This window comes from Geosmithia morbida, assembly GCF_012550715.1.
Source record: "Geosmithia morbida isolate 1262 chromosome Unknown scaffold_0, whole genome shotgun sequence".
Classification (NCBI taxonomy): domain Eukaryota; kingdom Fungi; phylum Ascomycota; class Sordariomycetes; order Hypocreales; family Bionectriaceae; genus Geosmithia; species Geosmithia morbida.
This window is the reverse complement of record NW_023336187.1, coordinates 2,131,297-2,144,691: the sequence shown is the minus strand read 5'-3', so window position 1 is coordinate 2,144,691 and position 13,395 is coordinate 2,131,297. Positions and strand designations below refer to the sequence as shown.

At 56.7% G+C, this 13,395-nt stretch overlaps 4 protein-coding genes across 4 annotated transcripts; 2 read left to right on the top strand and 2 right to left on the bottom strand.

Moving 5' to 3' along the window:
• Positions 1-2,154: 2,154 nt before the first annotated feature.
• GMORB2_0642 (alpha 1,2-mannosyltransferase) lies at positions 2,155-3,799 on the top strand (the record flags this gene model as incomplete). The annotated part of the gene is made up of 3 exons (XM_035462627.1): positions 2,155-2,208; positions 2,304-3,636; positions 3,735-3,799. 3 exons carry the CDS (start codon positions 2,155-2,157, stop codon positions 3,797-3,799), a joined length of 1,452 nt encoding a protein of 483 aa, XP_035325557.1.
• A 541-nt stretch (positions 3,800-4,340) lies between these two features.
• On the bottom strand, positions 4,341-5,173 carry GMORB2_0641 (small subunit ribosomal protein S12; the record flags this gene model as incomplete). The annotated part of the gene is made up of 2 exons (XM_035462626.1): positions 4,341-4,415; positions 4,682-5,173. The coding sequence occupies 2 exons, from the start codon at positions 5,171-5,173 to the stop codon at positions 4,341-4,343; spliced, it is 567 nt and encodes a 188-aa protein (XP_035325556.1).
• On the top strand, positions 4,706-7,397 carry GMORB2_0640 (Acyl-CoA dehydrogenase related to the alkylation response protein AidB; the record flags this gene model as incomplete). Its single annotated transcript, XM_035462625.1, has 4 exons — positions 4,706-5,078; positions 5,791-5,911; positions 6,043-7,221; positions 7,352-7,397. 4 exons carry the CDS (start codon positions 4,706-4,708, stop codon positions 7,395-7,397), a joined length of 1,719 nt encoding a protein of 572 aa, XP_035325555.1.
• Positions 7,398-7,868: 471 nt separating this feature from the next.
• GMORB2_0639 (classical protein kinase C alpha type) lies at positions 7,869-12,088 on the bottom strand (the record flags this gene model as incomplete). The annotated part of the gene is made up of 5 exons (XM_035462624.1): positions 7,869-7,893; positions 9,266-9,920; positions 10,063-11,067; positions 11,253-11,519; positions 11,596-12,088. The coding sequence occupies 5 exons, from the start codon at positions 12,086-12,088 to the stop codon at positions 7,869-7,871; spliced, it is 2,445 nt and encodes an 814-aa protein (XP_035325554.1).
• Between the last annotated feature and the right edge of the window lie 1,307 nt (positions 12,089-13,395).

The window sequence follows — 13,395 nt, the reverse complement described above, 5'->3', positions numbered from 1 at the left end:
AGAGAGAGAGAGAGGTGACGTTGTTGGGAAGGGGGAACTCGGTCGAGGACGTCTTCAAGGTCGAGTTTGACGTCGTTTCGATGCTCCGGTCATTATTCCGATCTACACCTCCGCTGAGCGCCGTGATCCGGCTCCGTCATTTTGCCGTAGAAGGGTGAGGGACGGAGGATCCACAACGGAGGATCAACGGAGGGAGCACGGACAGAATTTTTATTTTTAGTCTTATCCTGGTTGGGCGGGGGGGGTTGGTCGGGTTGGGGTTTATCGTGCATCTTGGGAGATGATACATGATAGTGGCTGAGCATGGAAGTAGCAGCGTGGAAGTAACCGACGGGGGCAGATGGGTACGGGCAAATGGATCTGAGAATGAAGGCTGAGCTGGGGGATCTCGGAGGTGCGATTGAGGAGGAGTCTATGAGAGGATCCAGTCGAGAGTAGCCCGTACCGTAACTCTAAGGCTAGCACTGCACATGTACAGATCCGTGCGTGGAGCAGCATTGTCATACTATGATGTATGATGTCAGAAACCAGAGCAGAGGAGTGAGAGAATGCATACGGACAAGTCGAATCAGCCAGCTCTTACTCTGCATGTGAGTATCATGATCATGGGACCCACGGTCGTCCGAAACATGAGCCACAGCGCTGGCTGGGCACATGTTCCCGTGGGGAAAGGAAACAATATCAGAGAGTTCTTGTTTGATGTCCCCTCTCTCTCGTCTTGGCAGTGTCGTGCTGAGTATGATGCTATTCGAAGTGGCTGGCGTTTGGTATCTGGGGCTGATGGTTTTACGGCTGATGGTTTTATGTGGCTGCTGGTTTTATGTGGCTGGTGTTAGATTCTACATGCAAGACGTAATACCTGTACTCCGTACCTGCAATACAGATGGCATGTATGTGGCTAGTGTCGATTCTGGTCGCCTCTGGTCCGAATGCTCATTTGCCAATGTCTGTCTACCTGGACACCGGAAGTGGGACGCTGATGGACTGCAGGGGAGGGGGAAGGGGGGGGGGGGGCTGATGATAGCGATCTCTTATCGTCCCCGTATAATCTGTAGCGTGTGTGTGGCTGGAGCCTGACCCCTGCGCTGCGGCTTGGAAGCCAGTGTTTCATCCAGGACGGCAATCAGGGCCAAGGCATGGCGATATGGGCCCATGGGGCCAATGCGAAGGTGCAATCAGCTGCCGTCATGTCTATCTGCAGAGGCTGTACGGATTGATACTCGCCGTACAGGTACGGAATACACGGAATACTCCGTACAGGCAATCCGTACAGATTGCTTACTCTCTGCTCTGTAGTATTGATAGTCCCAGATGATGTATTAAAAATAGGCCATTGCCGGTGCTTCCTTGCGACTGAGGACGCGCAACGGAACTTTCTCTCCCCTCCCTATCCCAGATACCGTCATCACGGCCGCTACTAAACCCCCAGGTGGCACACCGGCAAAAGCTGTAAAAGATGCGTACGATGCATGCGAAGGCGGGTGAACGTGATTTGGGGCGCTCTGTGGCAGGGGGGTCGCACACCCAGTGCACGTACTCGTAGGCTCTAGGATCGAACCTCGTACCGGTCTCGTACAGCGCACCTTCTCAGATAACCTGCACGGAGTACGGAGTGTAGTGCTACGAGTATGCGCTGCCGAAAATACGGGGTTTAGGCCTCTAGGCTCTGGGCCTCTGGCACTCCTTCTAGCTGACGGCTCAAAACTTTTTTTTTTTTTTTCCCCTTCGCTCTCCCTTGTTCTCCCTTCTCTCGGGGGTCGGTTTCTTCTTCTTCTTCTTTCATCATACTTCCTCTTCTTCTTCTTCTTCTTCCATCTCTGCTCTCCCTCTTCATCTTTCCCACTTCTCTTCCAACGGGCTCCGGGGGTGCCACGACATGATCATCTAGCCTTGCTTCCGAGACACGTGTTGCACCCGCGACGCCGCTGTGCCGATTTCCCATACTTGGCTCCCCAGGGGATCAATTTCGCCACCCGCCCTTCCCTCCCCCCCCTCTCCTCCTCTCCTCGTCTTTTGCCAACGGTGACGGTTTCCCCATCACCTGCAACCGACGGGACGCAAACCCGCCTTTTTTGTTCTCTCGACATCATCGAGAGATTCCAGGAAGGAGACGTTATCTCGATTGCAACCATCGAATAAAGCAATACCGCAGACATGCTGGCCACGGGCAACACGCGTGTTGTGCGCTACCTCGCCCTGGCAATCCTGGTACGGGACCATCCCCCCCCCCAAACCATGCTCGTGTGCACCGCCGGGAATGGTGATGTATGGGATGCATCCGGCTGACGCGACCTCTTGACTAGACCCTCGGTGTCTTCTACTTCGTCTCCCACTCTAGATATGATAGCGTGGCCATGGCCCGTAACTCCCTGACCAAGGGTACCACCTGGTCTCAGGAGGGCGCGCGTCCCGAGTCGCCCGCCGAACCCCCCATCAAGGACGTGCCCCAGGACACCACCTCTGACGAGGAGGCCGTCCCCGATCCAGACGTTCCCGCCGTCGCGGGGGAGAAGGAGACCGACGCCGAGCCCGGCAAGGGCGGCAAGGGCGGCAAGGAGAGCGCCTTCGGAGACGCCGCCGACGCCGCCGCCGCCGCCTCCTCCAAGGGGGCGCCCAAGAAGTCGTCGTCCAAGCTCCTCGAGGAGTCGGCCCTGGGCAAGCAGAACCCCCTGGCCTTGACGCCGGCTGACCCGGGCTGGGACGATCTCGTCGGCATCGCCCCCGGCCCCCGTATGAACGCCACCTTTGTCACGCTCGCCCGCAACTCGGACGTGTGGGAGATTGCCAAGTCGATCACCCAGGTCGAGGACCGCTTCAACCGCCGGTACAACTACGACTGGGTCTTCCTGAACGACAAGCCCTTCGATGACAACTTCAAGAAGGTGACGAGCTCCCTCGTCTCGGGGACGGCGCACTACGGCCTGATCCCCGACGAGCACTGGTCCTACCCCGAGTGGATCGACCAGGACAAGGCCAAGAGGGTGCGCGAGGACATGAAGGCCCGCGAGATCATCTACGGAGACTCGGTCAGCTACCGCCACATGTGCCGCTTCGAGTCCGGCTTCTTCTTCCGCCACCCCCTCATGCTCAACTACGAGTACTACTGGCGCGTCGAGCCGTCCATCGAGCTCTACTGCGACCTGCACTACGACCCCTTCCGCGTCATGGTCGAGGAGAACAAGAAGTACAGCTTCGTCCTCAGCCTCTACGAGTACCCCGAGACCATCCCGACGCTCTGGGACAGCGCCAAGAAGTTCATGCTCAACCACCCCGAGCACATCGCCGAGGACAACTCGCTCGACTTTGTCAGCGACGACGGCGGCGAGACCTACAACAAGTGCCACTTCTGGTCCAACTTCGAGGTCGGCTCCCTCGAGTGGCTCCGCAGCGACGCCTACGTCGACTTCTTCAACAGCCTCGACCGAGACGGTGGCTTCTTCTACGAACGCTGGGGTGACGCCCCCGTCCACTCCATCGCCGCCGCCATCCTGCTCCGGAAGGACGAGATCAAGTTCTTCAACGACATCGCCTACTTCCACAACCCCTTCACCCACTGCCCCACCGGCGAGCAGACCCGTCTGGACCTCCGCTGCCACTGCGACCCTTCCAAGAACTTTGACTGGAAGGGATACTCCTGTATGTCTTTTCTCTGTCATCCCTCACTCACCCTTCATCTCTGCCCCGTCTCAGACTGTACAGCTGCTAACCACCCTACCCCGACCCCGACTCCACAGGCACCAACCGCTTCTTCGAAGTGAACAAGATGACGAAGCCCGCAGGTTACGAGGCCCAGACATGATTCAGGAAAATAAGATTGAAGAAGGAAGAAAAAAACAATGTGCACATCTCATGCCGTACACACACGATCCTTGTTTTTTTTTCCCACAGCATGCCCTGGTAGGGGACACTGGCTGTGCTATGATTCGATTCCCGTAGTGGGAACACACACACTCGGAGAAGAAGGATCTGGATGATGAATAGAGGGGAAAGGTGCGATACCGCCAACCACGACACGACACAACACAACATGGCGTCTTGGTTTCTTTTTTTTTTTTAATAACGGGTTGGCTTTTCTTGTATGACTCTTTTGAATTGTATTACATATGAGGCGCAGCAGCCGAGTGGCTCGTGTATGCTTCCTTTTCGGTTATCTTCTACATAGACGGACAGAGTATCTCTTTGTTTTGATATTGGCTTGATTATATCTGATTTCGCTGTGACTCTCATGTCTGTTGTACAATGTATTCTGTACCCGCACTATCTTTGGAGGGGATAGCTTTCTGGGTAGGTGGGAGAAAGCAGGGACGGGGATTTCTTGATTGCCAAATGCAGCGTCGTGTTTAACCCACGGTAGCCTTCTTGGGCTTCTTGGTTCCGTATTTACTCCTGCTGGTAGCTCGGCTAGCAACACCGCCCTGTTTCCGGGTTAGCAACGATTCGTGAGGAGAGGATGGATGGTGATTTTTGTATGGATGTATATAGGAGGAAGGAAGGAAGGAATTGGGGGAGGGGGGGTGGACGGATGGACGGATGAGTAAAGATTTGATCTTTTTCTCATCTCCTCTTTGAAAGAAGATGTTTTTTTTTTTAAAAAAAAAAAACGTTTGAAAAAATGTAAATAAATAAAAAATGTGAAAGAAACAGAGGAGAGAGAGAAGAGAAGAGGTGAAGGAAGACATACCAGATCGAGTGCACCACGAACGAGATGATACCTCACACCGGGACAATCCTGGGCCCTACCGCCTCGCACGAGGACGACGCTGTGCTGCTGGATATTGTGACCCTCGCCGGGGATGTAGGCGGTCACGTGGGTCCCGGACGAGAGCTTGACACGGGCGATCTTGCGCTCTCCGGAGTTGGGCTTCTTGGGACGGACGACGCCGACGCGCAGGCACACGCCCTTCATGGACGGGGAGTTGGCGCCCGCCAGGGCCGGGGAGGTGGCGTGGCGAGCGCGCTTGCCCTTGCGGCATCCCCGGAGGACCTGGTTGAGAGTCGCGGGACGGGGTACGGTGGTCGAGAAGGCTTTGGCGCTGACGTTGGCGTTGGCGATGATGGAAGAGGAGGAGGAGGATGTGGTCAGGGGATTCGTCATCGTCAGGATGGACGGTCGGATGGCGGCCAGACGACGGGTCGCCGGGGAGAAGAGGTTGCGCACGATTGAGCCGACCATTTTTTTTTTTAATTCCCTCTTTTTTTTTGAGGCGGGGGGGGGGGGAGGGAGGAGATTGTTTTCTTCTGTTTTTCTCGACGGGAGTTGGGGTGATTGTTCCTTCGTCGGCTTGTTCTTTCTCTCCCCTTGCTCCAGCAAAGAGACAGACCACTATCATCAAAGCCGATTGTCCCTTTTTTTTTTTTCCCCTGCTCTCTCTCTCTCTCTTCTCTTGGCACAGAATCACGTGACCCAATTGGGGGGGGGGGAAGGTACTTTCAGATCTCCCATCACATGCTGATGTGGGGTAATCAGCGGCAAAACTACCGTAACCCCGGACTCCCCCAAACTTCGGCGATGGTTATCCTCGGCTTGAGGTGGGTGAGCCGAGACGAACTCTACTGTTCCCCATGGTGGCTTACCCATGGTGGCTTATTATTTTCCGTCATCGGCGGTGTTTCCTCCTCCTTCTACAAACACACACGCACACACAGTCTCCATCTCTCCTCTCTCTCTCTCTCTCTCTCTCTCTCTCTCTCTCTCTCTCTCTCTCTCACTCTTTCACGCTAATTATTATTTCATCAAGATATATGCACCTCTTCTTTTCAATCCATCCTTGATCCCGTTCCCCCGCACAGGCATGTCCTCGTTTACCCGGGCTCTTCGTCCTGCGCTGAGGGGCAGCACCTGCTGTCTCGTGCAAAAGGGCGTGGGCAGCGGAGTGATGAGGCAGGCATTTGCCAAGGCGACAATACCGGGGTATGTACTTCTTCTCTTCTTCTTTTCTCTCCTGTGAATCATCTATACGATGAGTGATCATCTGTATGATGAGTGACAGTACTGATATCATGACGAAAACAAAACAAAACAAAAAAACCCCAAAAAAACAGTAGCGCCCCTCGTTGTCTAAGCACGACGTCACCACTCCGGTCCGACGACCTATCCGAGATCCCTCCCACGCCGATAAGCCACCTATCCGAGGTGGAGACGGCCATGGCGGACGCGGTGTCCCGCTTCGCCAACGAGGTGATCCTGCCCAAGGTGCGGGAGATGGACGAGTCGGAGGCCATGGACCCGACGTTGGTGCAGCAGCTGTTCGAGCAGGGCCTGATGAGCGTCGAGATACCGGAGGAGTACGGTGGGGCGGGCATGAACTTCACGGCGGCGATTGTGGGCATCGAGGAGCTGGCACGCGTGGACCCGAGCGTGAGCGTCCTGGTGGACGTGCACAACACGCTCTGCAACACCGCCTTCCTCAAGTACGGCTCCGACCACCTGAAGCGCAAGTACCTGCCGCTGCTGGCGACGAGCCGGGTGGCCTCGTTCTGCCTGTCGGAGCCGGCATCCGGGTCCGACGCCTTCGCGCTCGGCACCAAGGCGACCGAGACGGCCGACGGCGGGTACGCGATCTCGGGAGGCAAGATGTGGATCACCAACGCCGTCGAGGCCGACGTCTTCATCGTCTTCGCCAACCTCGACCCGTCCAAGGGCTACAAGGGCATCACCGCCTTCGTCGTCGACAAGGGCACCCCCGGCTTCTCCATCGCCAAGAAGGAGAAGAAGCTCGGCATCCGCGCCTCGAGCACCTGCGTCCTCAACTTCGACGACGTCCGCGTGCCGCGTGAGAACCTCCTCGGCCAGCCCGGCCAGGGCTACAAGTACGCCATCGGCCTCCTCAACGAGGGCCGCATCGGCATCGCCGCCCAGATGACCGGCCTCGCCCTCGGAGCCTGGGAGAACGCGGCCCGCTACGTCTGGAACGACCGCCGCCAGTTCGGCTCCCTCGTCGGCGAGTTCCAGGGCATGCAGCACCAGATGGCCCAGTCATACACCGAGATCGCCGCCGCCCGCGCCCTCGTCTACAACGCCGCCCGCAAGAAGGAGGCCGGCGAGGACTTTGTCCGCGACGCCGCCATGGCCAAGCTGTACGCCGCCCAGGTCGCCGGTCGCGTCAGCGGCCTCGCCGTCGAGTGGATGGGCGGCATGGGCTTCGTCCGCGAGGGCCTCGCCGAGAAGTTCTACCGCGATAGTAAGATCGGTGCCATCTATGAGGGTACCAGCAATATCCAGTCAGTCCTTCTTCCTCTCTCCTCCTACTCCCCCTACCCTTCTTCTTTCTCTGCTGCTTTCCTTTCCCTTCCCATCCTTCCTCTCCCCCTTCTCCTCCCCACACTCCCCGTACAATGCTAACACAAACAGACTCAATACCATTGCCAAGCTCCTCCAGAAAGAGTACACTTCATAGATTGGCTTTCACGTGTAATCAAACAGCCGATATACTAGTAAACCAAGATGATAGAATACGTTACTTGTTGTTGCCATCGTCTCTCCCCTCCAGATGAATATCAGGCGGCCGTAATAATAAAAATGAACCGTTTGGGGGAAAAAAAGAAAAAAGGTAATAGAAGAACAAAAAAGATTGAATACGCTCTCATTCGCACATGGCCAGGTCCATTCTCCTCTTTCTTTCCCTTCCCTGTCCTCTTTCCCTCTCCCCTTTCTTCTTCTTTGGCAAGCATATCCTTCCTTTTCCCTCCACAGATTTGACATGTTTTTGTCCCTTTCTTCGACATGCTTGCTCTCGTGTTCCTTTATATCCTCGTCATATTCGTCTTCTCATCCGGGTCATCGTCATCATCGTCAAGGTGCGTGTATATCCACATCATCCTACCTTCTTTTTGGCCATCAAAAATCTTCAACGTATATCAGTATCGAACTATACTCCAAGACATCCTGCCTTCCTAGGAATAGATACGATTTGCCATGCCATAGAAAGAGTGAAATATGGGGGGGGTTTTTTCCCCCCTCTGGGAGATGAGATGAGAGGAAGGAAGAGAGAGAAAAAAAAAGAGTAACCTTGTTCATCATCTCTTCTTTTTTCTTTTCTCGTTCTCCGTACTTTTTTTTTTCTTTTCTTCTCTTCTCTTCTTTTTCAGTTGATGTTATTGTTTTAATCAAAGTCACCCGTGTAGGAGAATCCCCTGAATTCTTCTTGCATGGCTTGTGAAAGGACTGTCGGCCGTGTTAGTATGGTAATCAGAGTGCGTAACCGGATGGATTGATGGTAGAGGTGATGAAGAAGGAAGGAGATGAGCGTGAAAAGACCTACCAGATTGAACAGGTGTAAGAACAGGAGTGACACTGGTAAACTCGGAGTCAAAGTTACTCGTATCGGTAGCGCTCTTAATCTGGGGCATAAACGGCGGCGCGACGCGCTTGTTGTAGATATCCTCCCAGTTGATGTTCCGGAAGAAGGGCTGGCTCATGACCTCCTGGGCGTCGGTGGGCCCGCTGCCGAGGCGCTGGTCGGGCTCGCGTGTCAGGAGCTTCTGCAGGATGGACACGGAGTCGCGCGGCATGTGGATGGGGTAGAGCGGCTCGTCGGCCAGGATGGCATCGTAGATCTCGTCCTCGTCCTCTCCGCGGAAGGGCGACTGCTGCAGGAGCATCTGATAGATGAGCACGCCAAAGGCCCACCAGTCGACGGCGCGGCCGTACTTCTTGTCCAGCAGGATCTCGGGTGCCATGAACTCGGGCGTGCCGCAAAAGGTGCTCGTCGTCGACCGGTACCACATGTCCTCCTTGCAGAGGCCGTAGTCGGCAATCTTGATGTGCCCGTCCAGCGTGAGCAGGATGTTGTCCAGCTTCAGATCGCGGTAGATGACGCCGTTCTCGTGGAAGTACTTGAGCGCCAGGCAGACCTCGGCCGCGTAGAACTGCGCCCGCTTGCTGCCGAACTGGCCCCTCTGGATGTGCAGCATCAGGTCGCCGCCAGAGATGTACTCCATGACGAAGTACACCCTCGTCTCCGTCTGGAAGCACGCGTGCAGGTTCGTCAGAAACGGGTGTCGTTCGCGGTTAGCCACCAAGAACACGCGCTTCTCCGACCGGATCGACTCCACCTCGTCGTTCTCGATGATGAACTCCTTCTTCAGCACCTTGATGGCGTACAGCCGGCGCGACCGCTTCGTCTCCGCCAGCATCACCTTTCCAAAGTTGCCCTTGCCCAGCACGGCGAGGAAGTTGAAGTGGTCCAGGCCGATGCGCTTGCCCGTTCCGGCGTCCGTGGCCAGGGGCAGGGGTCGGCGCTGCGTCGAGACCTCGGTCGGCGACGTGATCTGCGGTGCTGGCTCCTCCTTGTGTGAGGGGACGCTGGGGGGGGCCGCGTAGGCCGCTGCCTGCTGCTGCGTGGGGAGGGGCTGAGAGGCCGCCGCCGGCTGCTGCACGGGTGGGGACTGCTGCTGCACGGGCGGCGGGCTGGCGTAGCCTGGTGTGACGCTCGCGTAGTCTTGCGGGTTGTACTTGCGCTGCTGGGGCTGGCCGTAAGGGTCGTCGTAGGCGCCGCCAGACGAGGCGCCGTAAGGGTCCGTCTGCGGGGGACGCTGGCCAGCGGCGGGGCCGGTCATGGCGGCCGAAGCAGCAGCTGCAGCAGTCGTGCCGGACGACGTGCGGTCGGGGCCGGGAGGTCTCTGCTGCGGCTGCTGCGCCTGGCTGGCGTACATGGCCTTGGCGGCCTCGGTGGCCTCGGCCGAGGGGCCTCCTCCAAACCCGCCGTGGGTAGATCCGGTGTAGGAAGACGAGTGAGAGTGAGACGTTACCGGACTGGACTTTCCGGGACGCAGAGTCTTGTCGCTCAGAGACGTGACCTTTGCCTGGCGCTGCTTCTGGACGCGGATACCCTCGAGGATCTGGTTGGCCGTGGCCATGGACATACCGCAAAAGTCAGGGACCAGGTGAACGCACTGAGCGTGGGACGTGAGGCCACATTCTGTGAGCAGTTTTTTTTTAGATTTGTGTTAGCCATGTAAGGTTTGGGGGAAGGAATAAGGGTAAACTTGGGGGGTGAGAAGGGCAACAAGGGTAAACTCGTGGGCGGGGAGTAAAATAAAATAATAAAAAAGAGGACGTACCCGAGCATTTCCTGCAATTCTTCTTTCCAAAGGGCAGAATGTATCCGCAGTGGCAGCACCAGTTGGCCGTCATGTTGGAGAAGGGTGTGAACCTGTGAGGGATGCGGTGATTGATCTTCTCCTCGTCCGGGTCGGTCTCGGCGTTGCTCTTGCTGATGCACTTTGTGACGACGCTGGGGTAGCACTTGTTGTGGCAGGTGTACTTGCAGTCCTCGCACTGCATGCCGGCCGAGTACTTGAGGAACTCGCCGCAGAGGGCACAGCGCATGATGTTGTAGAACTGGTGCTGGACGAACTTGTGGCCGTACATCTCGTGCACCTCCTCCTTGCGCTGACGGACGGCGCCCTTACGGCCTAGGCCGAGGTCGACGGGCCGGCTGTCGCGGTTCGTCTTGTTGAAGCTCATCTGCAGGCGGATGCGGCCGGTGGGCTCGAGGTTGAACCAGCCGTCTATAGGGCCGGTGTTGACCTGCGGGAGGGGGGCGGGGACGGCGCCAGCAAATCCGTCGTCGCCGCCGGCGCCGGCACCGGCACCGGCACCGGCACCGGCACCGGGACTGAAAGAGCCCTGCGTGGGGCTCATGGGGAACTGGTCGGGGGCCGCCGTGGGGCTGGCGGGGTTGCCCATCCGGTCAGCCGAAACCCAGCCGGAGCTGTTCATCTCGGCCTCTATCCTCTTGCGGCGTATCTCCTCGACAATGTCAGATAACCTGACCCACAGCAGGCCGATGGGCAGCGGGTGTTCGCCCGGCTTGTCGTAGACGGTCAGCTCGATCTCGTTGGCCTTGTCCACCTCGATGGTGTGGTACTCGGCCTCCCAGCGGTCGTTTCGTGAGGCGCGGGTGCGGGCGCCAACCGTGTCCTCGATCTTGACGGCGACAAACGTCTCGGGTCCGCGGGCGAATCTCGACGTGGCGGCGTGGTCGACGTCTTGGACGGCAAGGACGCGAATGGCGAGTTGGCCGCTCAGCGGCTTGCGAAGGTTGGGCATGTTGATGGAATCGTCTGGAGAGGGTGCGGGGAGAGTGCGGGGTTAGTCAAGAACAGGACATCTTGGTTTTCTCCTTTTTTTTTTCTTTTTTCCTTCCCTTCTTTCCTCTTCTTCTCCCCCTCCCCCCGTGACCTTGAACGGGGGGAGAGGGCATCTGTGGGGAAAGAGAAGTCTGGGAAAGGGGGGAAGGAGGACTGACCATCCTGATTATCAGCCGAGTCGGTGTCGATGTGGAGCTCCTCGTATCTCTTGAGGGCCTGCTTGAGCAGAACAATCTTCTGCTTGCTCTCCACTTTCCTGGCAGCCGCGTCGGCCTTGCTCTTCCTATCTCCGTCCATTCCGTAGAGCTGGACCATCTTCTCGACACCCTTGAGGTACTGCTCCTCGACGTTGAGCTTGAACTGGATCTGGGAGAGCATGAGCTGGATGCGCGGACCGAGGTAGGGGTTATCGTATTTGATGAGGTCTATAGACGTCGATGGTCAGCAAGGGGTGCGAGCGCAACGAACGCGCGAGGAGGGGAGAGGAAGGCGAGGTCGTACCGAGCTTGGTGAAGTTGGGTCTGCCCTTTGGCATGCCCGAGGCAGGGCCGGGAGGCGCATAAGGATGACGAGGAGGCATGAGGTCGCCGGGGCCACCGACACTGCCGCTCCCACCACCATGCTTGGAATAGTTCTGACTCCCGTATCCGGCACGGTCCCCCCAGGCGGCGGGGTCCTTGGGCGGCGGTGCGGGGGGGGTGGAGTGCTGGTCGTCGAAGTCGGCGACGACGGTGGCGCCCGAGGACGAACCAGTGCCGCCGGCAGAGCTCATGGACATGGCGTCCATGCCCGAGTTGACGCGACGCATCTGGATATCGCGCATCTTCTCCTCGAAGAACTGAATGTTCCGCCGGCCATCACGAAGCTGCGAGTCTAGACGGGATCGGACGGCCTCATTATTTGTCTGGGAACGCATAGCATTGGCGGCATTGATGAGGGCCTTTTCCCTATCAATCTTCTTTTGGATATTGTGAATCGCTTCGTCTTCGTTCATGATGGGCGAGATCGAAAAAGTGTCGGTCACACGCGAGGGCGTGCGCGACTTTCTTTCCTATGTGTCTTTTTTTTTTTGTCTTTTTTTCTTCGTTTCTATCTTGTTGTTGTATGATTGTATCGTAATTCGTGTGTCGCAGTCGGGGATCCCGTTTTCTGATCCCTCCAATCTGTGGTCACGTGCCTCCACCCTGGCCGAGGCCCGACCCCTCCTTCATGGCCACATAAGTACTCTTCCCTCCAACTTCTTCCATCAAGTACGCCCCCCTTTCTGCTATGGAGATATCAACAGCTGTCTCAAGATACATCGGATAATGGAGGGTGCTAGGAAGCGCCTCATCGAAGCCTGTTTCTCTGCTGAGCACCACGAGGAGCAAGGAGACTTCCCCGACTCGAATAGCTCTGCTACGGCTTCGGCCATGGCACAGGACTTGGAGCACCATCTGCCACGATAAGCACTTGTCGCTTATCCCGGCTCACAGGATCAGATCACTCTATCAGATCACTCTACGGCCCCGGCCATAGCAGACAGCTTACGGCACCATCTGCCGCGCCGGGCACGAGCGCTGACGCTCTTGCCGGCTCGGAGGATTCGTTACGGCGGTTCGCTATCTGCAGGCCAGGAAGGCTGCTATGTTCAAGGTGGATGCATACATGCCGATGGTAGGTGAGGTCTTGGAGCTCGTCGGATTGGGATCGCATTTGTCCATGATAGTAAGTAGCTCTTCCTACCTTGTAGCCTTGGCGCGTCACTTGCTCTGTGATGGGGAATTGACTTGTCTGAGACCTGGTGACGTCGAACGATTCCTTCTCCTTTTCCCCCATCCCGTCCGCCTCATTCCCTACTTTTCCTTTTCTTTTCTCTTTTTTTATTATTTCCTCTTCACAACTCACTCTCCCTCTCTAACTCGGTTCTCGTATTACACTTCACACCTTCACCTGACCTCGCACTGCATCGATCCTCTCTTGCACATTCCATCCATCCCTCTTCTTCGGAATCCGTCATCTAGTAGTCTCTACCCCGCCATCCACTCACGTACTACCAGCCGCGTCTCACCCTTCCTTGCAACATAGACCTTCACCCTCTTCACCTTCTTATCTCTACGTCTGTCGTTCTCTCTTGATTCCTCCTACTTCTTCTTCGTACTTTGTCTCCAGTTACTAAACATGTCTCGTTCTTCTATCTCCCACCTGAACGGTCCTGTAGCCTACGCATTCATCTTGCATAATACATTCTAATACCCCGCTCCATCCCACTAATAGAAATGCAATGCACTCTTTCATTTCCCACGCTCTGAGGAAGAAAAC